The sequence below is a fragment of the Lathamus discolor genome, chromosome 4, assembly GCF_037157495.1.
Source record: "Lathamus discolor isolate bLatDis1 chromosome 4, bLatDis1.hap1, whole genome shotgun sequence".
Taxonomy (NCBI): domain Eukaryota; kingdom Metazoa; phylum Chordata; class Aves; order Psittaciformes; family Psittacidae; genus Lathamus; species Lathamus discolor.
Window position 1 is genome coordinate 126,287,261 of NC_088887.1, and position 17,343 is coordinate 126,304,603.

The 17,343-nt window shown below is 49.0% G+C and overlaps 1 protein-coding gene and 1 long non-coding RNA gene across 3 annotated transcripts in view; one reads left to right on the forward strand and one right to left on the reverse strand.

The window, feature by feature from the left end:
• Positions 1–9,441, reverse strand: part of FCHSD2 (FCH and double SH3 domains 2) — a 151,859-nt gene extending 142,418 nt beyond the window's left edge. The window contains exons 1-2 of one of the 2 annotated variants that reach the window (XM_065678921.1): positions 9,027–9,441; positions 6,291–6,388 (exon numbers count right to left, since the gene is read on the reverse strand). In XM_065678921.1, coding sequence (XP_065534993.1) covers positions 6,291–6,388; positions 9,027–9,047 — 119 coding nt within the window. In that variant the 5' untranslated portion in view covers positions 9,048–9,441. The remainder of the gene's footprint in view (positions 1–6,290; positions 6,389–9,026) is intronic. The other variant, XM_065678920.1, reaches the window with a different exon arrangement.
• LOC136014116 (uncharacterized) lies at positions 9,350–16,198 on the forward strand. Its single transcript, XR_010612511.1, has 3 exons — positions 9,350–9,438; positions 12,488–12,716; positions 15,304–16,198. It is a non-coding gene; the product is annotated as an uncharacterized LOC136014116 (long non-coding RNA).
• Positions 16,199–17,343: the final 1,145 nt, after the last annotated feature.

The window sequence follows — 17,343 nt, forward strand, 5'->3', positions numbered from 1 at the left end:
AGGGCAGGAAAAGTAAAGCTTTCTCCTCAATTTTTAGCACCCTAATACATATGGCTATATACGTATCTAAATATATGTTCTTCTACAGTTTTCTTTCCCAGTTACTGATCCTCCTGCAGCACTATCCATACTGTGACGAGACTATTCCCTAACACAATTACCTGTTAAGTGATCTGTGTTGTAGCTGCTCTATTAGATTTGCTGTATTTAAAATTGGAACTGCAGTTAGTTTCTACTTCAGTAGCTTGACTCACAGCCAGAGTTGCCGTAAACCTTATCACGAACCTACCAACATCATCAGTGAGGTTACAGAAGCACAGCTGAATTCCAGCAGAGAGTACAAAGTTTATTCACACCAAAAGCTTACTATTAAGTGGAGCGTAATTCAATGCATAAAATGACATGTCAAAACTAGCAGCAACCAGCTATCTGCAGATATATATTCATTCAGACTTCTTTTTCCTTATCTGTACTGTTCATTCAGGCTTGTTATGACAGGAATGAGACACCAAGTTAGAGACATCGAAGCAGTACTTTGTCCTCATCCTGAGCACATAAACACAAATCCCCAGTAAGTTCCTTGTTCCCTCACACACACTTCACATCTATCCTGCTATGTCTCAGCTGAGCAGAGGGAAGTGACAGCCCAGCTGACAGGGAAACAGCATCTGAGATCAGAGAGGGCTCAGATTGTTAAGGAAGACCCAAGAAGTTCTCCCCACTTAGGAAGTAAACTGAGGCTTAACAGCCCTAGCAGGCAGAAGTGGTACTACTGAACATGATACACAAAAGCACCTTGGAAACAGAGGTGATGCCCAAGAATGAAAGTTCACAAAGTAAGAACTGGATCAAGAAAGGATCAGGGAAGAGATCAAGTGTCTGAGAGGAAAAACAAAAAGGCTGACAAATCAGCAGGAGGATGCAATCATCAGAGGATGGAGGACAGAAAACACAGGCTGTGCAGAGACTGGATGGAGCAGCCCTGAGAAGGACTTGGGGTGTTGGGTGAGGAGAAGCTCCCCATGACCTGGCTTCAGTGTGTGCTTGAGCCCAGAACCCCCCCGCGTGCTGGGCTGCACCCCCAGAGCGTGAGCAGCAGCTCAGGGAGGGGATCCTGCCCCTCTGCTGTGCTCTGGGGAGACCCCCCATGCAGCCCTGATCCAGCTCTGGGGCAACAGCACAAGAGGGACGTGGAGCTGTTGGAGTGAGTCTAGAGGAGGCCACAGAGATGTTCTGATGCATCCAGATCAGGAGTACACAAAGATGAGGAGCTTATGATTTTGGCAATTCCTTTCCCACTCTGAATTTTGTTGAATGTTGAAAAGTTAAACTCAGGACCCAATGAATGCAAGGACTGTACTGCTAATCCATCTCAGCCAGAAGTCACAGAATCTTCACATCTATTTTCAACACACTACAGAGTCAACAGACTTAAAATAATGAAGCAATATAGGATCAACACATCCAGACAGCAAAAAATAGCCAAGACTCAAATAAAGAGGCCTTTCCAGCTCTGCAGTTCCCAAAGCAGCAGCAGGAATTGGGAGCAGGAGGCTGTGGTTACACAGTGACTTCAATGCTACTGTACAACATTGCTCTCCCTCTCCTTCCTCATGTACTCTTCCTCGTACCCCTCATGGTAGCAGCAGCACTTGTGCAGCCACACAGGAAGCTGGAACAGATTTATCCAAAGAATACCCCTTTTGGAGAGAAAAGTCAGGAAAGGTGTGACTTCAGGTGGGTGAGCTCCCTAATCCACATGCCTCACCCATCCTTGTGCTGCTACAGGGAGACAGGAGAAACAGCTGGCAAACAGAGCTGCCCCTTCAGCAGCAATCGAGGCTTCAGAACAGATTAAACTACACCCTCACTTTCTCTGGCAAAACATAAAAGCAGGCAAGGTTTTAAAAAGCCATTTTCACAGATTCACAGACTGGTTTGGGTTGAAGGGACCCTTAAAGCTCATCCAGCTCCAACCCCTGCCACAGGCAAGGACATCTTACACTGGAGCAGCTTGCTTCAAGCCCCTGTGTCCAACCTGGCCTTGAACACTGCCAGGGATGGGGCTGCCACAGATTCTCTGGGCACCCTGTGCCAGCGCCTCAGCACCCTCACAGAGAGGAGCTTCTGCCTAAAATCTAATCTAAATCTAGCAAAAACTGTAAAGGCACACAAACCAGACCTTGAGATACACTTCAAGGTAAAGCAGCTAACACCCAGCAATTTCTAAAGTCTACAGCATATAATAAATACATTACAGAAATACCAAATTGAATCAAAATATGGATTATACAGCTTTAAAATATGGACTATCTGCTTTACACTTTTTCAGACCCATGCACACACCCAAAAGGAAAGCATGCCAATGTCCAAGCAAACCATGGACAACTTCAGACTACTATGTGTGACTTATTTACTACCACCATACAAAGCAATCTTTAAAACCAAAAGAAAACCTATGAAAAATGCCAACGCCTCTGTTAAATTCAGCTATTCAGAACACAGTTTGCCCCTGGAAAAGAAATATACTGAATTAGCTTGCTGCCTAAAAGCAGGCAGGTGTGGAGAGTGAAGTAGTAACTTTAGACATAGAGAAACTTGGAAGGATTTCTGGCTGACAGAAACAAAACCTACATTTACCTTTCAGGGGGGAAAAACCTCCTTTTGCAGCACAGTTGGAGAAAGACAACCTTGTTATAGCAATGCCAGCACATATCTACCACATGAAAGGGGATGGGAGCTTCAGTGAGCTCCAGAAGATAAACATATGTCATGCTTAAAACGGAGCCAATGAGCCTACAAGCATCCTGAATCACTTGTTCCACAAATTCCCCAGTCACTAAGTCTGAAGCAATGTAACACCAAAAGCCAAATCGAGATCCTAAAGACAGAGATGTATTTTTAAACTGATTTGCTAACACATTTCAAAACACATTCTGTATTATAGTCTTGTCAAGTCATGAAGAGATAATTCAGCCTTACTGCTACTGAGCTTCCACAAAGAAGAGAAACACAACGGAGTTTGTTGAGACTGCAATGGATATTTATTTTTCTTTTTAAATAGATACCGTGTTGTGTCAAAAGTTGTCCAACTCCCACTAAAGCTTTCCACTCAACCAGCACACAGTTGTGTCAAGTCCCAGGTATGCTTTCCACAAGCAAAATATGTTGCCTTTTCTTCCCAGCCTCCAGGACCTACATCATAGAATCACAGACTAGTTTGGGTTGGAAAAGCCATTAAGATCCTCTAGTTCCAAACCCCTGCCATGGGCAAGGACACCTCACACTAGAACATGCTGCTGAAGGCTATGTCCAACCTGGCCTTGAATACTGCCAGGCATTTACCACTTCTTTGGGCAACCTGTGCCAGTGCCTCACCATCCTCACAGTAAAGAACTTCTTCCTTGTATCTAACCTAATATTCCCTGTTGCAGTTTGAACCCACCACCCCTTGTCCTATCACCACAGTCCCGGATGAAGAGTTCCTCTCCAGCATCCTTGTAGCCCCCTTCAGACACTGGAACCTGCTCTGAGGTCTCCACGCAGCTTCTGTTCTCCAGCCTGAACAGCCCCAACTTTCTCAGCCTGTCAAATCTACATCCTTGCACACAAAGCACTGTATTATCACTCAAAAAGATGATATATTTTAAATAAACAGGGTGGTTTAGGTTACGTGCAGCCCTCAAGGCTATGAAATATCTGCAAAGGGGCTGGAGAAAAGGTAGTTACACCTATAGAGATAAGCCTTCTATGATAAGCCACAACCCTGACCGAGAAGAATCCTGTTTGGAATAAACAGTAGTTGAGTCTTCATCCTCTCCAAATGACATAGTTTAAGCCTTCAAACTACAAACATTTAAAGCAGTGCTCAGTTTTGCATAAAGATATCAAAGCTACTGGAATGACAAGTATGCTTATGATCTGGGGGGCTGCCAAAAATCATCTGCTAATACACTACATAATGGTTGTGTTCTTCTAGGATTCGTAAGAACTTTCTGATCTTTGCCTTGTGTCCTTTCTTTTTAGTTGTATACAAAACTGAACTAAAATGATAGAAAAAATGTAATTAAGAGTTTTAAATCCCATACAAATCATATGGTTTAAGGATTGTGTGATTTGAACGCTTGCATTTATATGCTAATAAATACAGAGATTGTTTTAATTATTTACCATTTTTAAATGTGAATTTTAAATGCGTTCTTAATCACTAGCTTGCAAGCCACGCATTCAGACTTCCCTGTTGCCACTGCAACAGTTGAGCTTGTAGAATTTCGAGCAGTACAACTCAGAGAGTACGAAGTCCTACTCCTGCAGCGCCCAAAAGCTCCAAGTGTTATGAAAGGACCCAAACTCTCCCAAGCCTTGATAAACAAACAGTTTTCAGTTAGAATTTAATACTTTGGGATAACAGCAGGGTGCTTTCCACAAAAATCATTCTCTGTTCCAGAGACAAAAAGATCCTGTGTGTGGTTCCAGGGAGCATTGCTTTCTGGAACATTCCGGAATCACGGTGGCTGCATATTCTGAATACAGTCATAAACACACCAGTAATGGGATGATGAAGTTGACACCCAACGTCTCACACAAGTGTCACACACCAGCCAGCGCAGCACCAACAGTACCAAGTCCTCAAAGCCCAGCTCCCCCTTCCCAGCAAGAGGCAGTTAAAAGGCCTCTGCATCACAAAGCAAGTTTGCATTAATTTTAAGCAAAAATTCTCTTGTTCTCTCTTATTCTGTTATCTGATATTTGAATAAAATCATTGACACAACAGAGCTGTCCTATCCTATCACATCATTCCATGTTTAAGGAATGTTTAATCTGTAAATCCAGGCAATGATTCCGCAAAGGCAGATTGCTCGCAGCAAGACTGCTGGACAGACTATGTACATTTACTGACTGTGGTAGTGAATTAAATGTATTAACCCAGTTTCTTAATCCATAACATCCAAATTTATAAATTAACTGTAGAAAAACTAAATTACATGAAAGAAAACTATTTTTCAGTTGGCATTTTCACATGTTTTCCTGGCTTTGTAACCACAGGCCAACAATGCCTGTGACATCTTTCAGCAGGACACAGACTGAAGTGATTATAAGCGCCTGAAAAATAGGAAATGCCAATAAAACCTGGACTAGAACAGCAGTACCTGATCTGGATGTTCTAAAAATATGTTTCTATCCAGGGGGAAAAGAATTCTTTGGCTCAGCCTGTTACTTATTACTCAGCATTTGGTAGTTAAACACTGCACAGCCACTCATTTGAATCGAAGGAAATGAATGCTGTGATCTTGCCCAGACAAAAAAGTGTCTCAACACCCACAGAAGAAAAACAGGGGAGAGAAGGTTCAAGCCTCCACAGTGTGATTTATGAAGAGAGCACACTGGGAGAGCGAGACAAACAGCCCAGCAGCTGTCAAAGGCAACACATTTGCATTTTATATACAAATATAGAGCAAGGCATCTTGTTTAAATAAGTAATGGGTGGACTATACACTGCCAGACAGAGCAGGATGGCACAGGACTTACTGCTGAATACTCGACAGAAGAGCCATCCTAGAAATTGATTCTCCAAATGGAATGATTAAGCTTCCATATAAAGCAATACCCCAACCACCGTGTTTTCTTAAAAGCAAACTTTTAACTTCAAAAGGAGCAATCACATTAGGTAAAATGAAGACTAAAACCCCCACAATTATGTCCTGTTTCCCTACTGATCGTCACCTGGACAGAGTTTTAAATTCTATATGTAAGTATCTTCGTATGAGTTTCTTATGGTAAAAAATAGAATCTATTTACAGAATCACAGAATCACAGAATCCCAAGGGTTGGAAGGGACCTAAAAAGATCATCTAGTCCAACCCCCCCTGCAAGAGCAGGGTAACCTACAGTACATCACACAGGAATATTTAAAAGTGTTGGTTAAAAGAAGACATAAATCATGAGTGGGTTTAAGATATTTGCATCATTTTAGCAGCCTCTTACAACTGGTAAATCACAATCTGGGTCTATTTTACAGAGAAATATTGCTGAAAAGACCAATGCTTTTTGCATGTTGTTTGTGACAGGGGCTTTATTTTTTTACCATTTCCCCCATTGAAGAGGAGAAAAAATGGTTTGCATTGTGTTAGCTCCAGTTATAATTTCCAGCTGTGTCAAAACTTTAACAGCCTAAAAGCAGGAAATCCAAAGAGGAAATTCCATCGTCAGTTCCTGGAGTTTTGTAACTCCAATGTTCTTCTAAAACTGGACCTTAAAGGAATTTTTGGTAGCATTTGCTGTAACCTTACCTGATATCTTCAAGTAGCTCACATTCTGCCTGATGCTTGGCCTGAAGTTTTGTCATCTGCTCAACCTGAATGTTTTTTAGCTCCTGTGTAACTTTCACCTACAAAACAAACCACAGACCACATATATTTGCTGGAGAGTTTAAACGGTTTCAACAAGAAAAAGACACAGTTTGTGTCCTCCACCTATTCTGAAATGGCACATTTCAAACACAGAGTTAAGAGTGCAGTTTAAGATTCATAAAGGCTGATTTCAGGAAGTGCTGTCACCCCAGCAGGATTACACTGCACATGGCAAGAACCTCATGCTTAAGGCCCAACCATTACCAAAAAGTACAATTTTATTCCAAAACCTTGGAGCTTGTGTGCATTAAAAAGACTTTTGCCCACCAAAACCCAGAAAAAGAGGCTGGGGGGGGGGGGGGGGGAAGGGGGGATTACATTATAATGTACATATTTAGCACTTCAGTGCAAGTCAGGCCCATTTTGAAATGTACTGAACTGTCCTACACTTGCTATCATTTAAAGAGAGCTTAAACACCAAGTTGGATTTTGGTTGCACATCACATCAAAAGAGCCTCTCTAAAAGGCTTCAGAAGGTCAACCTTTTGTTTTTCGTATTGGTGTCATTTCCCTTTGAACCTTGTGATCACAAAGCTAAGATTTCAGTACTTTGGGAATCAACTTGATAACTGGCAGCACCATTGGCACAGGTATAGGGAATGACTGGATTCTGGAAGGGAATTTGGGGGGTGTTTTGTTGTTGGTTTTATAGAACAAGAGGTCTTGGCATTTAAGCCCTCTAGTGATCACAGGGAATCCATATATCGGCCTAAAAAATGACCTGAAGACATTATGCATTCAGGAGGGCAGAAATGCCAAACAGTTACTGTAATGCAGGAAGAGGTAAAGAATTCACAGAGGAAGAAGACACAAAATTCCCTCTTTTTCAGTAGCAGGGCAAAAAGCCCTTAGATCTCATCAACCAGCAAAAGCCTCCTCGATTTTAACACTGAAAACAAGCCCCAGCAACCAGCACCCTTCAGCCAACATTATATAAAGACACATTTTTCACATGATACCAAAATAGTTAAAAATCACATGTATGTGACTTCAAGCAGAAAAAAAAATGTCTATTTTTGGCATGAACTTTCAGCATTTGGGGGTTTTATCTGTATATGAAAATGAAAACCCTACTCAAAACAAATAAACCCACACAAGATGACCCATGTAATGGAAATAACCTCGAATAATATAGGCAAAGAATGCCACACATGTAGCATAAATAAGCCACCAAATGCAAACTGAAACAGAAATGAGAACTGGTTCAACAAAAGCAGAGTCCACCCGCAAAACAAGAGGTCGAGAGAGAGAAACGAGCCAAGGAGAGATGTTCCCTGCAGTGCCTTGCCAGGGCTACTGGCTATGACAAGGGATTTCTGTCTATGCTCCCTCTCAAGCCTTCCTCCCTTCCCAAGCTCTCCCAGTCACTATTATATGGTTCTCCACCCGGCAAACCCCTGCAATCTCCTCACCAAGAAACCTCGGTCTCACCTCCGAGATCTCAAACAACCCCATCGAGCTACAACAAATCAGGCTGTGAATGGTTACAGCCCTTATCAGGCAGCAGAGAATATCTAACACACACCAAGCTCAAAGCCACAGAACTCCCTTCCACGGCGCCTGTAAAAGAGCAGCTTCTCCATACCGAGACCTGCTCCTCTGGCTGTAGCTCTCCCTTTCTCCCCACACCACTGCATAACTAACCAAGAAATCTCCATGGATCAGCACTTGCACATAGCTCAAGACCCCACTACGGCTCAAGTCGCCCGGAGAACAACCTGCACGGAGAAGCCGCACCAGCAACAGTCTTTATTCCAAATCTACATTCCTTCTTACATCCCTTCCCACACCAGCCCCCCATAAAGCAAAGCACCCTGTATTCCAACGGACACAAAAAAGCCTCCCCGCTGCATCTGCAGGTTGTTGCCATCACGCAGATGTTGCCCATTTCTGGCTGCCCATGGTCGCTCCGGAGCCATGCTGGGATAGCCTGCATCCCTGCATCAACTCCAGATGTGACCTTCTGCGCCAAGACAACCGACCCATCGCCGCTGGCATCAGCACACCGCAGCACCCCAACGCAGCTGAGCCCCCAGGACACAGCCCATAGCACCCCACAACTGTCTGACCACCTCTGCAGTCATTGCCCCCCTTCCAGCCCTGCCCAGCCATTGCTCTCCTCCGTCTGGAGCACCTCCACTGGGTATTGGGGGTACCCCAAAACCCACGGACCAACCATTTCCCCCCCTGCACCCCTTTCCTCACCAGCCTTCCCCATACCCACAGAGCTCCCCTCCACACCAGATCCCCCTTCTTTTTTCCAACCCCCCCCCCATTCCCCCTTTGCTGGGCCACCCTCCCCAAGCCCCACAACCCCCAATTCACCCCCCCTTGTCCCTCCTAACACTTGTTTTCCCTCACCCGACCTCCCTCCATGCTCCACCATAGCACAGCCCAACCTGTGCCCCCCCCTCCTCACCGGCGCCCTCAAACCCCCTCATCCACCCTCATAACCCCCCCTTTACACCCCCAGACCCCACCACTCTGCCCTAAACACATCCTATCGCTACCAGCACCCCCAAATCAGCCTCCAGCCCCACTTAACCCCCCCCAACACACACACATAGAGCCTTCAACACACGCACACAGAGCCCCCCTCCCGGGGAGGGCCCTCACCTTCCTCGGCGGCGGCTGCATGGTGCTGCGCTGGGTCTCCACATCAATTCCCTCCCCCCGGCAGCAGGATGCGGCCCCCGCTGCAGGAGGAGGAGAAGGAGGAGCGGGCAGCGAGCGTCTCCCTCCCGGTGCAGGGCGAGTCCCGGTCGGCGGGAGGAGGGAAAAGGGGAGGGAATGGGGAGGGGAGGTGGGGGGGGGAAAGAGGAGAGGCCGCCTCTTCCTCACGGGCAGCGACCGAGCAGCGTCCCGAGCGCCGGCCCTAGGGAGCGGGGAGGGAAAGGAGGCGGCGGCGGGAAGGAGGGGACGAGGCTGAGGGGAGGAAAAGGAGGAGAAGAAGGAGGAGGAGGAGGAGAAGAAGGAGCAGGAGCGCGGCTCGGGAGCGCCCCGCTGAGGGGACGCGCGCCCGCCTGAGGCGAGGCCTCCAGCGCCGGGAGCGGCCAGCACAGAGCGGGGGGGGGGGGAGGAGGGAGGGAGGGAGGGATCGCCCCCTGCCGGCTCCGCTGCGGCCGCTGGGGGGCGCCCGTGGGCAGAGCGGGAGGCGGCGGGGGGGGGGGAGAGGGCGTGGGGTGAGGGGTGCGCGAGGGGGTGCAGGGGGTGCATGGGGGGTGTAAGGGGCGCACAAGGGGGTGCAGGGGGGGTGTAAGGGGCGCAGGGGGAGTGTAAGGGGTGCACAAGGGGGTGCAGGGGTGCATGGGGGGTGTAAAGGGCGCACAAGGGGGTGCAGGGGGTTGTAAGGGGTGCAGGGGGGGTGTAAGGGGCGCACAAGGGGGTACATGGGGGGTGTAAGGGGCGCAGGGGGTGCAGGGGGGGTATAAGGGGTGCACAAGGGGGTGCAGGGGGGTGTAAGGGGTGCACCAGGGGGTGCACGAGTTGCAAGGGGTGCACAAGGGGGTAAGGGGTGCACAAGGGGGTGCATGGAGGGTGTAACAAACGCACAAGGGGGTAAGAGGTGCACAAGGGGGTGCAAGGGGTGCACCGGGGGTAAGGGGTGCACAAGGGGGTGCATGGGGGGTGTAAGGGGTGCACAAGGGAGTAAGGGGTGCATGGAGGGTGTAACGGATGCACAAGGGTAAAGAGGTGCACAAGGGGTGCACAAGGCAGTGCAGGGGGTGCACAAGCGGGTGCACGAGGGCTAAGGGGTGCACAAGGGAGTAAGGGGTGCACGGAGCGTGTAACGGATGCACAAGGGTTAAGAGGTGCATAAGGGGGTGCAAGGGGTGCACAAGGGGGTGGAGGGGGTGCACAAGTGGGTGCACGAGGGATAAGGGGTGCACAAGGGAGTAAGGGGTGCACGGAGCATGTAACGGGTGCACAAGGGGGTAAGAGGTGCATAATGGGGTGCAAGGAGTGCAGGGGGAGTAAGGGGTGCACAAGGGGGTGCACGGAGGGTAAGGGGTGTACAAAGGAGGTGCACAGGGGTTCAGGGTGCGTGCACAAGAGGGTGCAGGGGTTTGCATGGGGAGAGTGCAGGGGGTGCACGGGGGGTGCAGAGTGTGCCCAAGGGGGTACACAGGAGGGTGCACAGGGAGGGTGCGAATGGTGCAGGGGGTGCACAAGGGTATGCACGGGGGGTGCAGGATGTGCACAAGGGGGTGCAGGGGTGTGCAGAGATGAAGGTGGTGCACATGGAGGGTGCAGGGTCTGCATAAGGGTGTGCAGGGGGGTGCAAGAGCTGAACGAGGGGGTGCAAGGGTGTGCACGGGGGTGCAAGGGCGGCACAAAGGGGTGCAGGAGTGCATGGAGGTGCGGTGATGTGCACAGGGGGTACGCAGGGGCGCAGTGATGTGCAATGGGGATGCACAGGGGTTCAGGGTGCGCGCACAGGCGGGTGCAGGGGTTTGCGCAGGGGAAGTGCAGGGGGTGCACCGGGTGTGAAGGGGTGTGCACAGGGATGGTGCAAGGGGTGCCTAAGGGGGTAAAGGTGGGGGTGCAGGATATACATAAGGGGGTACAGGGGGGTGCACGGGGGTGCAAGAGGCAAACAATGGGGAATGCACGTCGGGGTGCAGGGGTGTGCAAAGGAGGGGCACGGCGATGTAGGTGTTGCACAGGGGGTGCAGGGGTGTTGCACGTGGGGATGCGGGATGTACACAAGGGGTGCAGGGGTGTGCAAAGACGTAGGTCGTGCACAGGGAGTGTGCGCGGAGGGTGCAGGGTTTGCATAAAGGTGTGCACAGGGGTGCAAGGGATGCACAAGGGCATGCAGGAGGGTGCATGGAGGTGCGGTGATGTGCACAGGGGGTACGCAGGGGCGCAGTGATGTGCAATGGGGATGCACAGGGGGTCGGGGTGCGCGCACAGGCGGGTGCAGGGGTTTGCGCAGGGGTGCACGGGGGGAGTGCAGGGAGTGCACAAGGTGGTGCAGGGATGTGCATGGGGAGGCTGCAGGGGTGTGCGCGGGGGTGCGGGTGTCGCACGCATGAGTGCAGGGTTTGCATAAGGGCACAGTGGGTGCAAGGATGTGCACAGGGGACACGCAGGGTGTGCACAAGGGGGTGCAGGGGTGTGCAAGGGAGGCACACAGGCAGGTGCAGGGATTTGCATGGGGGTGCACGAGGGGCATGCCGGGGTGTGCAAAGGGATGGTGTAGGGTGTGCATAAGGGGGTGCAGGGGAGCGCATAGGGGATGATGGTGCAGGGGGTGCAGATTATGCACCCGGGTTGCAATGTGTGCACAGGGGTTACATGTGTGTGCATATGGGTGTGCAGGAGCGTGCACAGGGTTGCAGGGCTGTGCATGAAGATGTAGAGTATGCATAGGGGTGCAAAGAGGGGTGCTGGGGGTGCAGACGGGTTGAACAGGGTCATAGCACTGCTGCCCACAGCCACCACTGGCACTTTGCACTCTGCCTCCAAGGCATGAGTCCACTGCAGGATCTGGCCACGCAGATTGGGGTGCAGGATAGGACCCGTGCTGCCAGGGAGGTGCTGGGCTTGCTCTGCACCGGAGGAAAAAGGAACCATCACCTTCCCTCCAGCCCTTTTCAGCCTGCCCAAACAAAGTGGAGCAGCAAGAGATGGAGTTGAGCTGGAGTTCAAGTTACAAAGGACTGTCCTCAGAGTCATAGAATACAGACTGGTTTGGGTTGGAGGGGACCTTAAAGCTCATTCAGATCCAACCCCTGCCCCGGGCAGGGACCCCTTCCACTGGAGCAGCTTGCTCCAAGCCCCTGTGTCCAACGTGGCCTTGAGCACTGCCAGGGATGGGGCAGCCACAGCTTCTCTGGGCACCCTGTGCCAGCGCCTCAGCACCCTCCCAGGGAAGAGCTTCTGCCTAAGAGCTCAGCTCAGTCTCCCCTCGGGCAGGTTCAAGCCATTCCCCTTGGCCTGGCCCTACAGGCCCTTGTCCCAAGCCCCTCTCCAGCTTTCCTGCAGCCCCTTTAGGCACTGGAGCTGCTCTCAGGTCTCCCCTTAAGGAGCCTTCTCTTCTCCAGTGTAAACAGCCCCCATTCTGTCCTCAGAGCCTGGGACAGCAGCTGGAGCACCCAAATCCTGATGCACCCCAAGGCCACCACACCAGCAGAGCACCCGAACACACCACAACCCACCAGCCTTTTGCAGGAGGTTGCTTTTAATCAAAGATGAATAAACCAAAGCACAACCCTTGAGCACTGCAGCCACGGGTGAGATGCAGGAGAGCCCAGGAGGCAGAAGTGATGTTCCCAGCCATGCAATGCCATGTTTTGCCGGGTAAGAATTAAAAGCCCCTCATCAGACTTGCTGTTTCCTTTCCCCTCCCAGTACTTAGGTTGCTGGGCTCAGCTTATTAGATCTGCTGCAATGAAATCTTTGAACTCTTAAGTGCATTTGGACGCTTCCTTGAAGCAAATCACCAGGGCAGTTTGCAGAGCACAAGGCAATTCTCGTAATTGCATTTCCCCAAGCGCTCCAGCATTGCTGCTGCTCCAGCTCCTTTATTATTGATGAACAGCTTTACTCCAGCTCCCAGAACATGACCCAGTGCCTTTAAAGATGCTTTAACCATCTTTTAACACTTGAAAACCCCCTCAAATGCAACTTGAATTCTCCTTTCTGCTCTAGCTATTAGTTTGTTTAGTGCTGGCAATTGCTCCGACTCCTCCTGCTGGGAAGATTCCATCCAAATCACTGGTGTGATGTGGTGCCTCTGTGAATGATGTGAGCAGCATCCGTCTGTTTGAGCTACACAACTGGCAGACCCCTGGAGGTGTTCTTGCAGGACCATGCCCCGTCCCCATTAGCAAGTTTCAATCCATCCAAAGCATTTCCTACACACACACGTATACCTGGGAAGGTGATTTGGGAAGACAGAAGCATTGAGTGCAATTGTTGTTTAATACAGTGTGGTGCTCAAGATGAGACGTGCAAACGCAGTGGGATGTGCTCGGGGGGATGCAGAGGATGCTTCATGGAAAAATGCATTGGAAAAAGCATTTTCTGGGCTGGGAAAAATCAGCTGGTGCTGTGGTGAAAGCTGGCGCTTGCAGGGGTTTTGCACTGGGAAGAAATTCCTTAATGTGAGGGTGCTGAGGCGCTGTCACAGGGTGCCCAGAGGAGCTGTGGCTGCCCCATCCCTGGCAGGGCTCAAGGCCAGGTTGGACACAGGGGCTTGGAGCAAGCTGCTCCAGTGGAAGGGGTCCCTGCCCATGGCAGGGGTTGGAGCTGGAGGAGCTTTAAGGTCCCTTCAACCCAAACCAATCAGTGATTTTCTAATAATGGGCTATGTAAGATGGCAATGGGAAGCCTCAAGGAGACCAAGCTGGTCTTGTTCCATGTCAACTCACCAAGGAGACATGTTGAAACAACTACAGGAGCCACAGAGGTTTTTCTGGCCAGGACATGCAGTCATAGAATCATAGAATGGTTTGGATTGGAAAGGACCTCAAGATCATCCAGTTCCAACCCCCTGCCATGGGCAGGGACACCTCACACTAAACCATCCCACACAAGGCTCTGTCCAACCTGGCCTTGAACACTGCCGGGGATGGAGCATTCACAGCTTCCCTGGGCAACCCATTCCAGTGCCTCAGCACCCTCACAGGAAAGAGCTTCTGCCTTTGATCCAATCTAAACTTCCCCTGTTTCAGTCTGAACCCATCACCCCTTGTTCTGTCACTGCAGTCCCTGATGAAGAGTCCCTCCCCAGCATCCTTGCAGCCCCCTTCAGACACTGGAAGCTGCTCTGAGGTCTCCACGCAGCTTCTCTGCTCCAGGCTCAACAGCCCCAATGTTCTCAGCCTGGCTCCATACAGGAGCTGCTCCAGCCCCTGCTCATCCTCGTGGCCTCCTCTGGACTTGCTCCAACAGCTCCATGTCCTTCTGATGTTGAGGACATCCATAGAGGGAGATAAATAGAGGGAGACAAACAAAACACAACCGTGCCCCTGCGGTTCAGGAAACAATTTGTCACCGTCTTGATTTAAATCCTGTGGGATGTGTTTGGTAAATCTATTTGCAAAGGTTCAGCCCATCCCTGAAACCTCTTCTGGAGGGACCGAGTCCTCGTGAGCATCCTCAGGGCATGAATACTCCGTTTTTCCCTTGGATGCGCTGGTGGGAATGGGGGTCTGCTTCCCTGGGGTCCGCAATGGAGTGAGGAAGGGGATGAGATTTTGCAGGAGGTCAGCGTTGAATGAACTGATAGAGGCAGGAGCCAGGCAGAGTAAACAGCTTCTTAAAAGACATTCATTTCATTTCATTTCCTTTCATGGGGGCCTATAGGGATGCTGGGGAGGGACTCTTCATCAGGGACTGCAGTGACAGGACAAGGGGTGATGGGTTCAGACTGAAACAGGGGAAGTTTAGATTGGATCTAAGGAGGAAATTCTTTCCTGTGAGGGTGCTGAGGCACTGGAATGGGTTGCCCAGGGAGGCTGTGAGTGCTCCATCCCTGGCAGTGTTCAAGGCCAGGTTGGATGAAGCCTTGTGTGGGATGGTTTAGTGTGAGGTGTCCCTGCCCATGGCAGGGGGTTGGAACTGGATGATCTTGAGGTCCTTTCCAACCCAAACCATTCTGAGATCCTATGATTTCGTTTTCATGGAATCACAGAGTCACAGGATCCCAGGTTGGATGCGCCTCAAGGATCATCTGGCCCAATCTTTCTGGGCAAAGCATGACCTAGACTAGATGGCCCAGCGCCCTGTCCAGCCCAATCTTAACAGTGTCCAATTATTTATATAGTTTAGTTTCATTTCATTTCATTTTACCTTACTGTAACTTATTTTAATAATTTTACTTTATTAATTTTTAAAATTTAATTTAATTTAATTTTGTTTAATTTCATTTCACATCTGAAAGAAGGCACAAAATACGATCCCAAATTGATCTATAACACCCAAGGAAGCCCAACAGAGGTGAGACATGAAGGCTGCAAACCCCAAGAACCGAATACCAGCTGATGGTAACAACCAACACCTGAAAAACAGAGTATATTCCCTCACCCAAAAAAGCAGAATATGTCCATAAAAGCCAAATCTACAGATGAATCCCAAGGGATGGAGCCCCACTTGAGGCCATCTTCACGCTGCTCTCAGTGTGTAGACAAGGAATAGAATAGTTCAGGTTGGAAAGGACTTTAAGATCACCTACTTCCGACCCCCATGTAAAGGCATCTGATTTAACAGCTGGATTTGATGATCTTAAACGTCTTTTTCTACTTAGTTGGTTCTATGATTCCACCTCCGGAGCCAGCTCCCGTGCAACCACCTTCCCACGTTCCTCTTTATCCTTCACATCTGAACATAATTCCTGGATATAAACCCCATGAAGTGCAAAAAGCTCATGTTGAGTGTGGAAAACACTTCGCATTTAAGGACTCTGGGCTGCCAGGATGCTCTTCGGATCCAAACCAGGCACGGTTTGTCCCATTGCTGCATCCCAGGGAGATGCTGAATGCGAGAGGCAGCTCTGGCTGCGTTTCCACCGGTGGATCCAAGCAGCTGCTGACGGAGCAGTTTTTGCCCATGGAACTGGCAGGAGTTTCCTGGCAGAAGGATCTGCTCTCCAATAGAAACCACAGTGGGAGAGGGCTGGTGACAGAAACGCTGCTGGTCTGTGAGGCCTACCCTGGCCTTCAGAGATGATACAGGAGCTGCTTCCACTGGGAAGCTGGCTTGTTATATTAAATAGGGATATATAGGAATATATATATTTATATTAAATAGGAATATATAGCGATATATATTTTTATATGGAATAGGAATGTATATAATATATATTTTATATTATATAGAATGTATTTTTTATATTAAATAGGAATATATACACATATATAATTTATGTTAAATAGGAATATATAGCTTATATTAAATAGGAATATATAGCTTATATTAAATAGGAATATATAGAAATATATATATATATATATATCCCATCCCTGGCAGTGCTCAAGACCAGGTTGGACACAGGGGCTTGGAGCAAGCTGCTCCAGTGGAAGGGGTCCCTGCCCGTGGCAGGGGGTTGGAACTGGATGAGCTTTAAGGTCCCTTCCAACTGAAACCACTCTGTGATTCTATAATTCAGTGTATTTTTTATTAAATAAGAATATATAGAATAAATTTTATAATAAACAGGAACATATAGAGGAATATATTTTATATTAAAAAGGAATATAGAGGAATATATGTTTTATATTAAAGAGGAATATGTAAGAAATAAAAAACTTGATTGATAGATGGATAGGCAGATAGATAGACGAATAGGTGGGTAGACAGACAAATAGATAAGAGCTAAAGAATGAAAAAATGAATGGAAGTGTATTAAAACAAAAGAATAAAAGAACAAAATAACCCATAATAATGACCTGTGATGTCCCGGGGGGTGGCACAGTCTTTCCCTTCCCTACTTGTGTCTTTGCCAGTGTGGGAGCCGACTGCTGCAAGGAACAGGTAAAGCCATACATTGAGCTTGGGGTTATCTCAGAGCCATGGTTTTGCTCTGAGTGTTTCTCCCAGGGCTTCAAAGGTCTGGAACCAGATGTTTCCAGCTTCCACATGTCGTGCCTCCAGATGTTTCCAGCTCATCCAGCCCTTGCCACTGCTCCATTAAGATGGGGACAGGTTTTTGAAGCCCCAGAGATGCTTTGCCATGAGCACATCCCAGGCTGGGGGTATCCCAGTATCTGTTGTGAGTGCTCCTCACACCCCTCTGCTTCCTAGGATGCAGTGAAACACAAGGGATGCTGAGTCCTGCTCCCACCTTGGTTGATAAAACAACCCATGTGCTCAAGCAATGCTGCTGGCACACACCTTGCACTGCTTTCCAAGCACAACCGCTGTTACCCTTGGATTTCCCCCTAATTGTTGCATCTTTATGTCCACCTCTTCCTTCTTTCACCCA